The sequence below is a fragment of the Petaurus breviceps genome, unplaced genomic scaffold (assembly GCF_028583685.1).
Source record: "Petaurus breviceps papuanus isolate PSGF00001 unplaced genomic scaffold, PetGlider_PUasm1.0 131, whole genome shotgun sequence".
In the NCBI taxonomy this organism is placed as follows: Eukaryota; Metazoa; Chordata; class Mammalia; order Diprotodontia; family Petauridae; genus Petaurus; species Petaurus breviceps.
Window position 1 is genome coordinate 4,276,863 of NW_027185674.1, and position 13,055 is coordinate 4,289,917.

The 13,055-nt window shown below is 45.7% G+C and overlaps 1 protein-coding gene across 9 annotated transcripts in view; it reads left to right on the top strand.

The window, feature by feature from the left end:
* Positions 1-13,055, top strand: part of ZBTB7C (zinc finger and BTB domain containing 7C) — a 161,130-nt gene that overhangs the window by 133,739 nt on the left and 14,336 nt on the right. For all 9 annotated transcript variants that reach the window (XM_069104604.1, XM_069104613.1, XM_069104593.1 and 6 more), the window contains one exon: positions 8,882-10,111. In XM_069104604.1, the coding sequence (XP_068960705.1) occupies positions 8,882-10,111 (1,230 nt within the window). The remainder of the gene's footprint in view (positions 1-8,881; positions 10,112-13,055) is intronic.

Sequence of the window (13,055 nt, forward strand, 5' to 3'; positions counted from 1 at the left end):
TCATGCCAACTCTTCCAAGAAGACTTCCCTGAGCATATGAGACTCTGTTGTTTATCCTTGTCCAACATTCGGGGTTTTCTTGGTAAAGATACTAGAGGGGCTTGCCATTTCTTTCTCTAGCTTATTTTACATATAAGGAAACTGAGGCAAACAAGGTTAAGTGCCTTGTCCTGGGTCACACAGCTAGTTAAGTATCTGAGTCTGGATTAGAACTCAGATCTTCCTGACTCCAGGCCCAGCTCTATATCCATTGTACCCCCTAGCTGCCCTTAAGATTTTGTTTACACTTCTCTTAAGGACATACAGAATAGGAATGAGTATCTTCGGTAGACATTGTATAACCCATAGTGCTCTCCATATAGAAGATGCTTAATTAATGTTTGTTGAATTGAAAATGTTAATAATGATGAGCCAGAATCACAATAAAGGAAAGGTTAAGTTTGGTTATTCATCATCTGATTAAGGAGGGAGAGTATGTATAATACATTTTAGAATAATTTCATGTTTAAAAAGTTGAGATAGATATTTAAAGTTCACTAAAAAACTAAGCTACACAGACAGAGGATTCTGAATCACTGATCTGTACCTAAGGCTTGGTGACTGGGGCTTTTTCCCAGGTTGCTAAAATTTAGAAAACACTGTACCAATCCAGGGTGGCTTTCTCCCCTCTAGTAGCCATACCCTAAGCATGTTTTCTGCCACCATCATCCCTATGGCTCAGTTGGAGTGTTAATGTCCCTGAGGCATTACCCACTTTTAATTAAGGATTTAGGAAAAGGTGTTATTTAAATACCTCAACAAGAGGGCTAATCCTCCTATCCTGGGCACATATCTTATGATTACCTTTGCTGAACCTTCGCCATGACCTAGATACGTCTTCCTTTTTAGCCTGTGCAAGTGCTAGAAAAATTGTTAAAATCATGAAAAGCTGCCTTAGTGACCTCAGCCTCCCTCTTTCCCCATCTGGGATTTCTCTTCTCTAGCACCTTATCCAGAGTCCTGCTATTTCCTCTCTCCTAGCAAGATGTATCATCAGAACAGGTTCTGCTCTCTATCTTTTATACTTTAGTGTGAACATAAGTTTCTATGTAACCTCTCCTGGGAGCTTGTGGGGAGAAGAGAGAAGAGTCGCATTTTGGGCCATAGGATAGAATGTTCGAGCTGAAAAGGGACCTTAATTTAGTCCACTTCCCTTATTTTGCAGATGTAGAAGGCTGAGGCCCAATGAAGGTAAGAGGATAAGAGATTTGCTGTGGGCCACACAGCTAGATAGAAGCAACCCTAGAACCCAAGACTTCTGGCATTGTCTGCCCTGCCTCTCGTCTCACTTTTCAGTATTTCTTCTCTCTGTTGGTCATCTACCTCCCTAATGACTGCCCAGCATTCTCCCATTGCATTTTGGATGTCCAGCCTTCCCTATCTTCCACCTGGACCCCCTCCAGTGTGTTGTATTTCAGCCTCTCTTCCCCAACAGCATCCTGGGTTGTGGACTTACCCTTACCTGTTTTCATTCTTCTCCACCCCTCAAATCTTGGCTGGTTTATGTTCCTTCTCTTCCTTTGGGGCTACAGTGTGCCTCATTTTCCTCATCTGTGATGGGGGGCAGGGGAGGAGAGTATGTCAGAAAACCTTTTCTTTCTAGAGTGGGGCTAAGGCAGCCTGATAGAGTGGGAAGAGAGCTGGATTGGGAGACCAAGAACAGGGTTAATAGCCCAGCTCTGCCATTCGCTCCCTGTGTGAACAAGTCACCTCCCTCTCTCTTACTAGTAAAAGGATGAGAGTTGGACTCAAAAGTCTATGAAGGCCCCTTTTTCTGTGGGAGGCAGTTCAGTGTCTGCTTCAGGGGCTGGAGAAAAGCGGATGGAGCCCAGGCCCCTCCTGTGGGGCTGTGTGAGGGGACCTGAGTCTCCCAAGCTAGAGGCCCTCAAGTATGTCAGGAAGGCAGCAGCCCAGGAAAGCTCCACCCAAAGCAGCCTCCCCTCATGCACTGTGACCTCTGGCTGGTGCTTCTCCAACAGCTGTTTCCCAAGGCTCCACTGCTCTGTATTGTCTCTCATTCCCATTCTCCTTGCTGGGAAAATCAGACATTGATGGGAGTGGAGCAGGAAAAGCAGGAAAAAGAGGAGGGAGAGATGTCAAGGCTCTCCCAGTATCAGAGATGACATTCAGAGCACATTAGTTTGCCTCTGGGCCTGCTGTTTTGCCCCCTGTACCACCCCACCCCATCCCACTACCAGTACAGAAAATGAGCAGTGACTCAGAGAGCAGACACTGGGGAGGCGGCCTTGCCAACTGGCTCAAAATTCCAACCCTCATACATGCACTCAGTTCATATCATTGGCAAAATCACCCCTCATCCACCCAGTAGGAGGCCTGTCCCTCAGCCTCAGGCTCCTTGTAGCTTCTTTTCCTTTTCAAGGTTACCACTGTTACTCATTTAAACCTTCTTTCGCCTGGATAAACCTATGGAGGAAGGGGATAGAATATGATTTGCCCCGGTCCCTTGGCCCTGATGGGGAGAGGAGAGGAACTCTGGTGACGTTCAGAAGTCTCCCTAACATCTCAGCTGCAAACCAGTTGTTTTCCAGATTCCACGATCCAAAGGACCCATCCCTGAACCTATACCCCACAGCCAGGCCAGGCTTCCATGGGAGATTCCAGTCTTCTACATGAAGTCCCTGGCTCAGAAAACACAGAATCCAATCACATTCTGGAGCAGCCTTTAATTTGCCTAATTATTAGTGACTTCTTATGGAGCAGTCAAGATTGGTGCAGTGTATGGACTCTGAAGGCAAAAGCTCAGAAGACTGGGCTTTAGATGCTCAATAAATTCTCAGCTGCCTTGGTTGCCTCTCTCCTCTGAAGGATGGAATAATCAACTCCTCCCAAGCATGCCTTTACAGAGAGAGGGCTCAGAACTTTCCAAGAAACTCTCCATTTTCCATGAGCTGCTCTGCCTGAGCCATGCCCCATCGCCCTCCCATTTTAGCTTCCGTTTGTGTAGTCTTCCCCTATAAGATTGGAAACTTCTTGAGGGGAGGAACTGTCTTTTGTTATCTTATTTGCATTCCCCCCACTACACTTAATGTAGTACCTGGTATATAATAGGCATTAAATAAATGTTTATTGAATGGAATTTAATTCTTGAATTGAGCCTGGGTTCAAGTCTCACCTCTGATATTTACTACCTGTGTGACCTTGGGCAAGTCATTGAGCCTAGGTTTCTTTTCCTGTAAAATGAAGGGGTTGAATTAGGTGGTCTCTGAGGGCCCATTCAGCCCTGGTTCTGGGATCCTCGCATTAACTGTTGAATTAATGCAATGCAATTGAATTTCATGCAGAGAAAGAAGGAAGTGGCCAGGTTGAGGTCCTTAAAGCAAATTTGGAAGAGGAATGCTTTGTGTGATATTTTCATTTGGAGAAATAAGAAAGTGGGGGCACTTTCAGGCTGTCCCAGAGTGAGGTAGGGGGAAGAGAGAGAGATCATGGCAGAGGACCCCAACTCCATTCCTGTTTATTCCATTGGATGCTTGTGTGACCTTGGCAGGCCATTTCCCTGCCCTGGGCCTCAGGTTTCTTATCTATAAAATGGAGTTGAATTAAATGATGGAAGCTAGGTGGCTCGGTGGATAGAACACTGGGCCTGGAGTCAGGAAGACCTGAGTTCAAATCCAGCTTCAGACACTTGCTTACTATGTGACCCTGGGGTAAGTCACTTAACTGAGGCCTATTGGCCTCAGTTTCCTCATCTGTAAAATAGGAATAAAACCTCTGTTCCATGTTTGTTGTGAGGATCAAATGAAAGAATTATTGTCAAGCATTTAGCACGGTACCTGGCTGTTAGCTATTACTTTTCAGCTCTAACCCTTTGAAGCCAGGGTTCAGAAAGCAAGGTGAGGGTAGTTGGAGAGGCTCATACTGTGTGTCCCAACCACTCACTACCTGGAGTGAGTCTGAATCTTCCAAGGAAGTTCTGAAGGAAGTCTAGTCTTCTAAGCAAAGAAGATGTAGGGTGGGATCTCTCTCTGCCTTATGACTAGAGAGTTACCTGGCCCTCTGAGGTAATATGATGATAATAACTATCATTTGTATAGCACCTTGTTTACAAAGCATTTTACATGTGTTAGTTAATTTGTTGAGGAACAGTTGATGCCCAACCCCTAGAAACTCTGCCGAGCTAGGTGGCAAAGTGAATAGAGCACTGACCCTGGAGTCAGGAGAACCTGAGTTCAAATCCAGCCTCAGATACTTAACACTTACTAGCCATGTGACCTTGGGCAAGTCACTTGACCCCAACTGCCCTGCCTTCTCCCCTCAAAAAAAAAAATACTAAAAAATAAACTCTGTCAAGCAGCCTAGAATTGTGCTTTAGTTCACAGAACACCTGATTTGGAGGCAGAAAGACCTGGAATCAAATCCTGTCTCAGATACTTACCAGCCATGTGACCCTGGACAAGGTGCTTAGGCTCTTGGGGTCTCAGTTTCCTTATCTATAAAATGAGGGAGTTAAACTCAGTGGCCTTTTAAGGCACATCCCAGTCCTAAATCTATGATTCTGTGAAATGCCCCAGGGAGGATGTGCCAGCCTGTGGGAGGCCAGGAGCAGGGAGCTGACAAGGAAGAAGTTGGGGGCCCTTGAAAACCCTTGCCTCACTGGAGCAGCTGCCAAAGGCCGGCTCCCAGGGTGCATATCAAAGACCTGGCACTTCTCATTCACACACTTTGAGGGAGGAAACATCTCCCAGATAAATGTGTGGGAATCTCCAAGCAGTGCCCTTCCCTTTGGGGTGTGGGCTGTTCTGGTTTTGTTTTCTTTTCTTTTTCTCACAAGAATGATTGTAGCTCTGTTCAGGCTGGGTCCTCAGTGCGTGCAGAAGCATGGCAGTCAGGAGGGCCACAAGGGCATTGGCATGAACACCGAGGGTGATTAGTATCTGCTTTGTGCAGACACTGAAGGCAGTTTTGGTATAAAGGAAAGCCTTGGATTTGGAGTTGGAATCAATCAATGCAACAAGCATTTACGGAGTACCTATTGTGTACCGGGCTCCCAGGACAAAGGTCAGGTCGTTCCTGCCCTCAAGCAGCTTATATTCTACAATGGTCAGAATGTATACCAAATCAGTACAAAGCATTAGGGGTGGAGAATGCTAACAGAGGAAATAAGGAAAGGTCTCTTGAGGAGAACTAAAATCCCAAAAGGTTGAGGGGAGGTGGGAGGGCATTTTGGGTACATGAGACACGGAGTATGGAGCGCAGTACACACTAGGGAGGCGACTGGTAGCTGCTGAAGCTTCTTGAGCTGAATAGTGATGTGGTCAGACCTACGCCTCTAAATATCAGTTTGGCTGGTATATGGAATATTGTTTTAAGAGGGAAGAGTCTGGGAACAGAGAAACTAATTAGGAACCCATTGGAATAGTCCAGGAGAGAGGTTCGGAGGGTCTGACCTAAGGGGGCAGTGGTATAAACTTAGAGAAGGGATAAGTACAAATATGTTGGGGAGATAGAATTAACCATCTCACACTGGACTTTTCCTTTTCCATAATCATTCTTCCAGTTTAAAATCTAACAGTTGGTGCCCAGAAAATGATTATGTCTTGATTTTTCCCCCTCTCTTCTGCCTAAATCCATCTTACCCATCTTGCCTTCTGACTGTCCTTGGCCACTTGCCTTAAATCACAGAATTTTAGAGTTGGAGGGTATATTGGAGATCGTCTAGTCCGATCCATACACAACCAAAAATCCCTTCCGTGACATGCCCCCATGGTGTTCATTTAGCCTTCGACCTCTCATGACAAGGCATCCACTCTCCCCCAAGGCTGCCCATCCCACTTTGAGATGGCCCTAATGGTTAAAAGGTTTTTCATATCTCAAGATTAAATCTGCCTCTCTGCAGCTTTCCCATTGCTCCTCATTCTTCCCTCTGGAGCCAAATGACTCCAATTCTAATCCTTCTTCTTGGTGAGAACGCTTGAAGACATCTGTTATATAAACCTTCTCTACTCCAGGCTAAACATCCCTATTTCCTTTGAGAGATCCCCTGGTGGCATGACCCCCTTGGCCCAGTCACCTGCTTTAGTTTGTCAATGCTCCTAGTAAAATGTGGTACCTAGAACCCGACATAATCCCTGGATGTGGTCTGACCAGGACAGAGGGCTCCACATCTGGTCAGTCAATAAGCATTTATTAAGTGCCTACTATGTGTCAGGCACTGTGCCAAGCCTTGGAGATACAAAGGGAAGCAAAAGACAGGCCCTGCTCTCAGGGAGCTCACAGTTTAACGAGGGAGACAATGTGGAAGCAACTGTGCATAAAAAGGCTGTTCTGTGTTACATACAGGATATGACACGGGGCAGTCAACAAAGGGAAGGCATGAGGTTAAGCAGGGTTGGGAAAAACTTCTTACAGAAGGCAGGATTTTAGCTAGGACCTACTTGAAGGAAACCAGAAGGCAAAGAGGGAGAGCCAGTAAAAACAAATGGAGTCAGGAGATGGAAGAGGAACGACAGGGAGGCCAGTGTCATTGCATCCCCGTGTAATGAACCACTCAAAGCCCGAGAGTCAGGACAGGCAATTTCTCTGATAAAAAACATATTCGGTAGCCCCGGGTAAAAGGGGTTCGCGAGGAAATTTCTTGAGATCTCAGAAGTTCCTCCACCAGGATCCAAGAGCTGCCTTTTTATACTTCCTGCCCCAAGGGCCCACAGCTGGGCTCCAAGTCAGTCCACCTGGAAGCAAAAGTTAACTCACACTGGCCCAGGTCTACTCCCAAGCATCCTCATACACAATAGTTTCAGGTAGGGAGTGGGGAAGGGAGTTGAGGAGAGTACTTTGAGCTACCCTACCACCAGGTCCCCTGGTATCTTAGCACACAGCAGCAAAACGATCAGCTCTTTCCTTCTGAGCACTAGGCCTGACGATTCAGACAAGTATTGCAATAGCATTTTTAAACTCTCATAAGCCAGAGTTTACTTATATTAGGCTTGTAGTCCATTTATACCTTTATCCATGTCACTGATAAAAATGTTTATAGCCCAAAGGCCAGGCAGAGATTTCCAGGCACTCCGGTAAAAGACCTTCTTCCAAGTTGATACTAAACTGTTAATGAGTATACTTTGTGTGACCTTTCAAACAGTTCTAAATCTGCCTAATTGTACCATAATCTAGCTGATATCTTACCATCATTTCCACAAGCATAGGGTGAGATAATTTGACAAATGCCTTGCTAAGATCTAGCTAATCTATTTTTACAGTGTTTTCCTGGTGAATGAATAAATGAACGAATGAATAAATGAAGAAAAAATGATGATTCTTGCTGCCAAAGACTTTATGGTATAATAGAAGACAACCTATATAGAAAAGTTGCAGCCAGGAAATAGTGTTTTGGGAAGGGAAATCACAGGCTTGGTGAATGGGGTCATAGGGCAACTGATTTATACTTTCTTTCCAGGTATGGTAGTCTTGGCATGATTACTATTTCCAGAGGCAGAGATGGCAAGGAAGGGTGTGGCAGCAGGACATGGAGTTGCCCAGGGAGAAGTGATATGGTGGGTCTGAGTTGGGCTGGTTATGGTGAAATGTTCACCACTCAGAAGCCCAAGATCCAGAGCAGAGCTAGAGTGCAAGATGGAGGCCAGAGCATAGAAACATGACACAAAGTCTAGTAAGCAGTACCAAAAAATAAAAGGAAATTAATTTAATCTAGTGTAACTCATTCTTGGAAGCCATGTTGGCTCTCGATGGTCACCATTTCCTTTTTGACAGGTTCAATTGCCATCCCTATAATAATAATAATAATTCTCTAAAAGTTTGCCAGGAACAAACATATTAGGCAGTCAACAAGTGTTATTGAGTGTCAATATTTGCTTTGACCCTATTCTAGGCTCTGAGGATACAAAGAAATATAGGACATAAAACTTCCTCTCAAAGCATTTATGGTCTTATTGGGTAGGCAGGATGTATACTCATGAAGGAGGTACATATCAGTTTAAGGAAGCATATGGTAAATGTCCAGTGGGTACAGACAGTAAGCCCCGGAAGAGTTCAAAAGATGGAGAAATCACAGTTCTGGGATGGGCCAGCAAGACATCCTGGAGAAGGTGGCATAGACTATGTCCTGAGGGGTGAGCGAGATTTGGATAGAGTAGAGAGAATGGAGTGAATGGAGTGAATGGAGAGTGGAGTTCCCATTGCATGGAGGCTTCTGGCTATACTGTGTCAGGAATAACCTTCTATCTCAAACCGCATTTAATATTTTATTTTGTAACTCTGGTACACTTGTCATGGAATATTGTATATTCTGGATACAGTATTGATGTTTTATGTATACACTAGACTGTAATCTCCTTGAAGGCAGGGACTATGTCTTTTCTAAGTGTTTTTTCCTCCCTCAGCTTCTAATATTGGTACTCTGTGCACAGTAAACACTAAATATTTGTTGAACTGCATTAAATGAAACCTTAGCTGAATCAAATTGATGAGAAAGAATAACGTGAATAAAATCAGAGAAGCAAGAATGAGCTTACTATCATGACTTACCTAGAATTCAGTGGTATCAAACTCAAATTGAAACAGTCTCTAAACCATACAGAAGGATCCTTGTGGACTGTGTAGTGATTAGAAAATCACGTAGTAACATCATCTATGTCCTGTAGTATTTATTTTGTTAACTATCTATTTGCTAAATATTTCCCAACTGCAGTTTAATCTGGTGCACTTGGGATTTTGCGTTGTGTGCTCCACGTCTGACACCTCCGGACAAGGACACAATGAGTATGCCAGTCTGACCAGAATGTCCTTTTTTCCCAGGTCTTGTGGGATTGGTTTTTTTCCATTATAGACACCTTTCCTAATCCCTGGCTTGTGCCTTGTGTCCCTGCAGGGCTCTGGATGAGAACATGGCCAATGGCATTGATGAACTGATTGGCATTCCCTTCCCCAACCACAGCAGTGAAGTCCTGTGTAGCCTGAATGAACAGCGGCATGACGGCCTGCTCTGTGATGTCCTGCTGGTGGTCCAGGAGCAGGAATACCGAACCCACCGGTCAGTCCTAGCTGCCTGTAGCAAGTACTTCAAGAAACTCTTCACAGCAGGCACTTTAGCTGACCAGCCTTATGTCTATGAGATTGACTTTGTCCAGCCAGAGGCGCTGGCTGCCATCTTGGAGTTTGCCTACACATCCACCCTCACCATCACAGCCTCCAATGTCAAACACATCCTGAATGCTGCCAAAATGCTGGAGATCCAGTGCATTGTTAATGTGTGCCTGGAGATTATGGAGCCTGGAGGAGATGGGGAGGAGGAGGATGACAAAGAGGATGACGATGATGATGAGGAGGAGGAGGAGGAGGAGGAGGATGAGGAAGAAGAAGATGAAGATGACGAGGATGAAGATGATGAGGCGGAGGACTTTGCCGACCAGGAAAACCTGCCTGATGCCCAGGATGTCAGCTGCCACCAAAGCCCTTCTAGGACAGATCACCTCACAGAGAAGGCCTATGCAGACACCCCCAGGGACTTCTCCAACCCTTTCCAGGCGAACGGCAGTCCTGGTCATCTGGGGGTCATCCGTGATTTTTCCATCGAATCTTTACTGAGAGAAAACCTCTACCCCAAAGCCAACATCCCTGACAGAAGGCCTGCCTTATCACCCTTTTCCCCGGGCTTCTTTCCGCACCTCTGGCCTGGAGATTTTGGTGCCTTTGCCCAGCTGCCTGAACAGCCCATGGACAATGGACCCCTAGACCTGGTCATCAAAAAACGTAAAATCAAGGAAGAAGAGAAGGAGGAGCTCCCGCCCCCACCACCACCACCCTTCCCTGGTGACTTTTTCAAGGATGTGTTTGCTGACCTCCCCGGGGGCCCCCTGGGACCCATAAAGGCTGAGACCGACTATGGCGCCTATCTCAACTTCCTGAGTGCCACCCACCTAGGCAGCATCTTTCCCCCGTGGCCGCTGGCGGAGGAACGGAAGCTGAAGCCCAAGGCATCCCAGCAGTGCCCCATCTGCCATAAGATCATCATGGGGGCGGGGAAGCTGCCACGGCACATGAGGACACACACAGGGGAGAAGCCGTATATGTGTAACATCTGTGAGGTTCGATTTACCAGGTGTGCTCCCAGAGGCCAGGGAAGGTTGGGGTGGCGGCAGAGAGAAAGGCAGGGGAATGATGAGGACTTAGGGGGAGGAGAGGGAAGGACGGGCCTAGGGAGTTTGGACTGAGCCCAAACTGAAATCTGGGAGGGTCCCTCAGTCAACCAGAACTTATTAAGTACCTATGTGTCAGACACTGCATTAAGGGCGTAAAGAAAGGCTAAAAAACAGTCTCTACTCTTAGGTCCAAGCTCCAGGTCCAGTGAGTCAGAATGTTAGCATTCCCAGGGACTCTATTTTTGTTTTCATTTTTTTATTCATGGGGACTTTAGATATCATCTTATTCAGAGGAAGAAACTGAGGCCCAGAGAGAGGAAGAGATTTCCCTGAGGTTATACTGCTTTTGTCACTGAAGGAGTCTCAGGAGAGATTCCATCTCTCACTGGGGTCCTGAGAAGATAACCTGATCGTGTGAACCAGCTGCCAAGAAGGCAGTAGTAGCCACCGAGAAGGTTGCTTTAACCACTTTCAGGGCAAACTTTGGGGGCTGGACATCCTTTTATTCTTTTCCATATTTCTATGTTTGTCTGTTGTCAGACCTATGATCTCATCAGTGCAGGGAGTATCCAGGATGAGCACCCACTCCCAATGCAGATCTGGGTCTTTTCTTTGGTTTATAATCTCAGAGAGTTACCAGGAGCAATGAGAGATTAGGTAACTTGACCAGGGACCCACAAGTATGTGTCAGAAGAAGGACTTGAACCCAGGTCTTTGGGAGTGGGAGTTGGAAACCCAGGCCCAATTTCTATCTCCCACACTGTGCTACATCTCCTATTGTCTGTTCTTGTTTTCATGACAAATCAGAAAAAAAGTAAATAATTATTAAAAAATTTAAAACGACAACAGGAGGGACAATTAGATGGCACCATGGATAGAGCACTAGCCTAGGAGTCAGGAGGGCCTGAGTTCAAATCCAACCTCAGATGCTTACTAACTGTGTGACCCTGGGCAAGTCACTTAAGCCAGATTGCCTCCAAACAAAAAACAACAGGAGCTTATCGTCTTGCAAAAAATTCCAATGATGTCTGTGCCATCCAGATAATGAAGCACATTGGTTTGTAGTGCTCCTTATCGTAAGATTGGTAGGACAATTTCAGGTCAGATTTGCCCATCACATATTTTGAACCAACTTCATTTTGGAGACTGTCATTCACCAGAATAGCCAGCAAACATGAGTATGCTACCAATTCCAAAACAGTTTTTATGTTAGGAAAAGTTATGTGGATGGTAATGCCAAAGTAGCCAGCTGACTGACCACTAAAAGGCACCATTTATTAGAGAGGGGGTGTGATGTATTGGAAGGAGCATTGACACTGGAGTTAGAGGGCTTGGGTTCAAAATCAACCTCTGATGTGTCACCTTGGACAAGTCCCTGCATTTCCCTTGCTCCTCAGTTTTCTCCCCTGTAAACTGAGAAGCGGGGTACCGTGTTTCCCCGATAATAAGACCTATCCCGAAAATAAGCCCTCCCCTTACTGTGTAAGATTCCTCTAAAATAAGCCCTCCCCCGAAAATAAGCCCTATTGAGATTGCTACTGTAGTGAAGGTGATCCCCTGAGCTACACGCTACATTACGGTACCCTCTGTATGCACCGTCCCCGCCCCACCGTGAAACGCATGCCGCGCTCCGAGCTGCATCCAATCAGAGCTGCAGCAGTGAGCGCGTCATCCTGTTCTTCCCCAGTGATTTGCTTGCTGGCGCCATTGAGAGCAGTGCCGCGGAGGAGAGCTGAGGCAGGACAACATAAGCCCTCCCCTGAAAATGAGCCCTCTGGTGTTTTTCTTTAAAAAAAAATATAAGACGACAGTGTCTTCTTATCGGGGAAACACGGTAGCTATGTAGCCTAGTAGATAGAGTCTGGGCCTAGAGTCAGGAAGACCTGAGTTAAAATCTGGCCTCAGCTGTGAAATCTTGGGCCAGTCACTTAACCCTGTTTGTCTCAGTTTCCCCATCTGTAAAATGAAGTGGAGAAGGAAATAGCAAGCCACTCCAATATCTCTGCCAAGAAAACCCCAAATGGGGCCAGGAAGAGTCAGATACGACTGAAATGACTGAACAACAAAGTGAAAAGGTTTGATTAGATGGCCTCTGAGGTCCCTTCCAACTCTAAAACTATGATCCTAGGAATCTGGATTAGTGAGAAATTGTGTCTGCCACATGTCAAGTAGTGTTAGAATCGATTTTTTTTTGGAAACAGACCAGAACTAATATATGAAAATGTTTTGTTTCTTTCAAATAGGTAATCATAGAACCACAAAGTTTCAGAACTGGGAGGAATGGTAGAGGCATCTAGGCCAACCCAACCTTCTCAGAAGCAAGAATGAATCCCGGTTACATTGAAAGAAAGCACTTAACACACCTAAGAGTAGTCATTATTATTAATCCCTGACAAGTCTGCTTACCCCCTCTCCAATGATGCAGAAGTTAAAACCCTTCCAGGCGGCCTGTTCCATTGCTGGACAGTTCTGTTTGGCAAGAGTTTCTTCCTTGAGTGAAACTAAAATCTGGCCCCCCAAAGTCCCACACACTGACCTTTGGCCTCTGGACTAAATAAAATGTCTAATCTTATTTCCACATGACAGCCCCTCAGATGCATGAAGACAACCCTAACAGTCCATCCAAGGCACTAAAAAAACCCCAATTCCTTTATTTTGGCTAGCTACAATGACCAAATTCCAACTCTATGATCTTTTCTGGATACAACCTGGGGACATAATTATCAGCAGCATAGTCATCTATGAGAGCACACTGTCCTTTGTGGATGGATTTGATTTTGGGGAATGGCCAAATGGAATCCAGAGCCAAGGCTGGTGAAGGAGATCAAACAATGTTTTGGGTTGAAAATAAGATGGGCCAGGGGTGGCCAGGTGGCTCAGTGAGTAAGAGCACTGGCTCCAGTG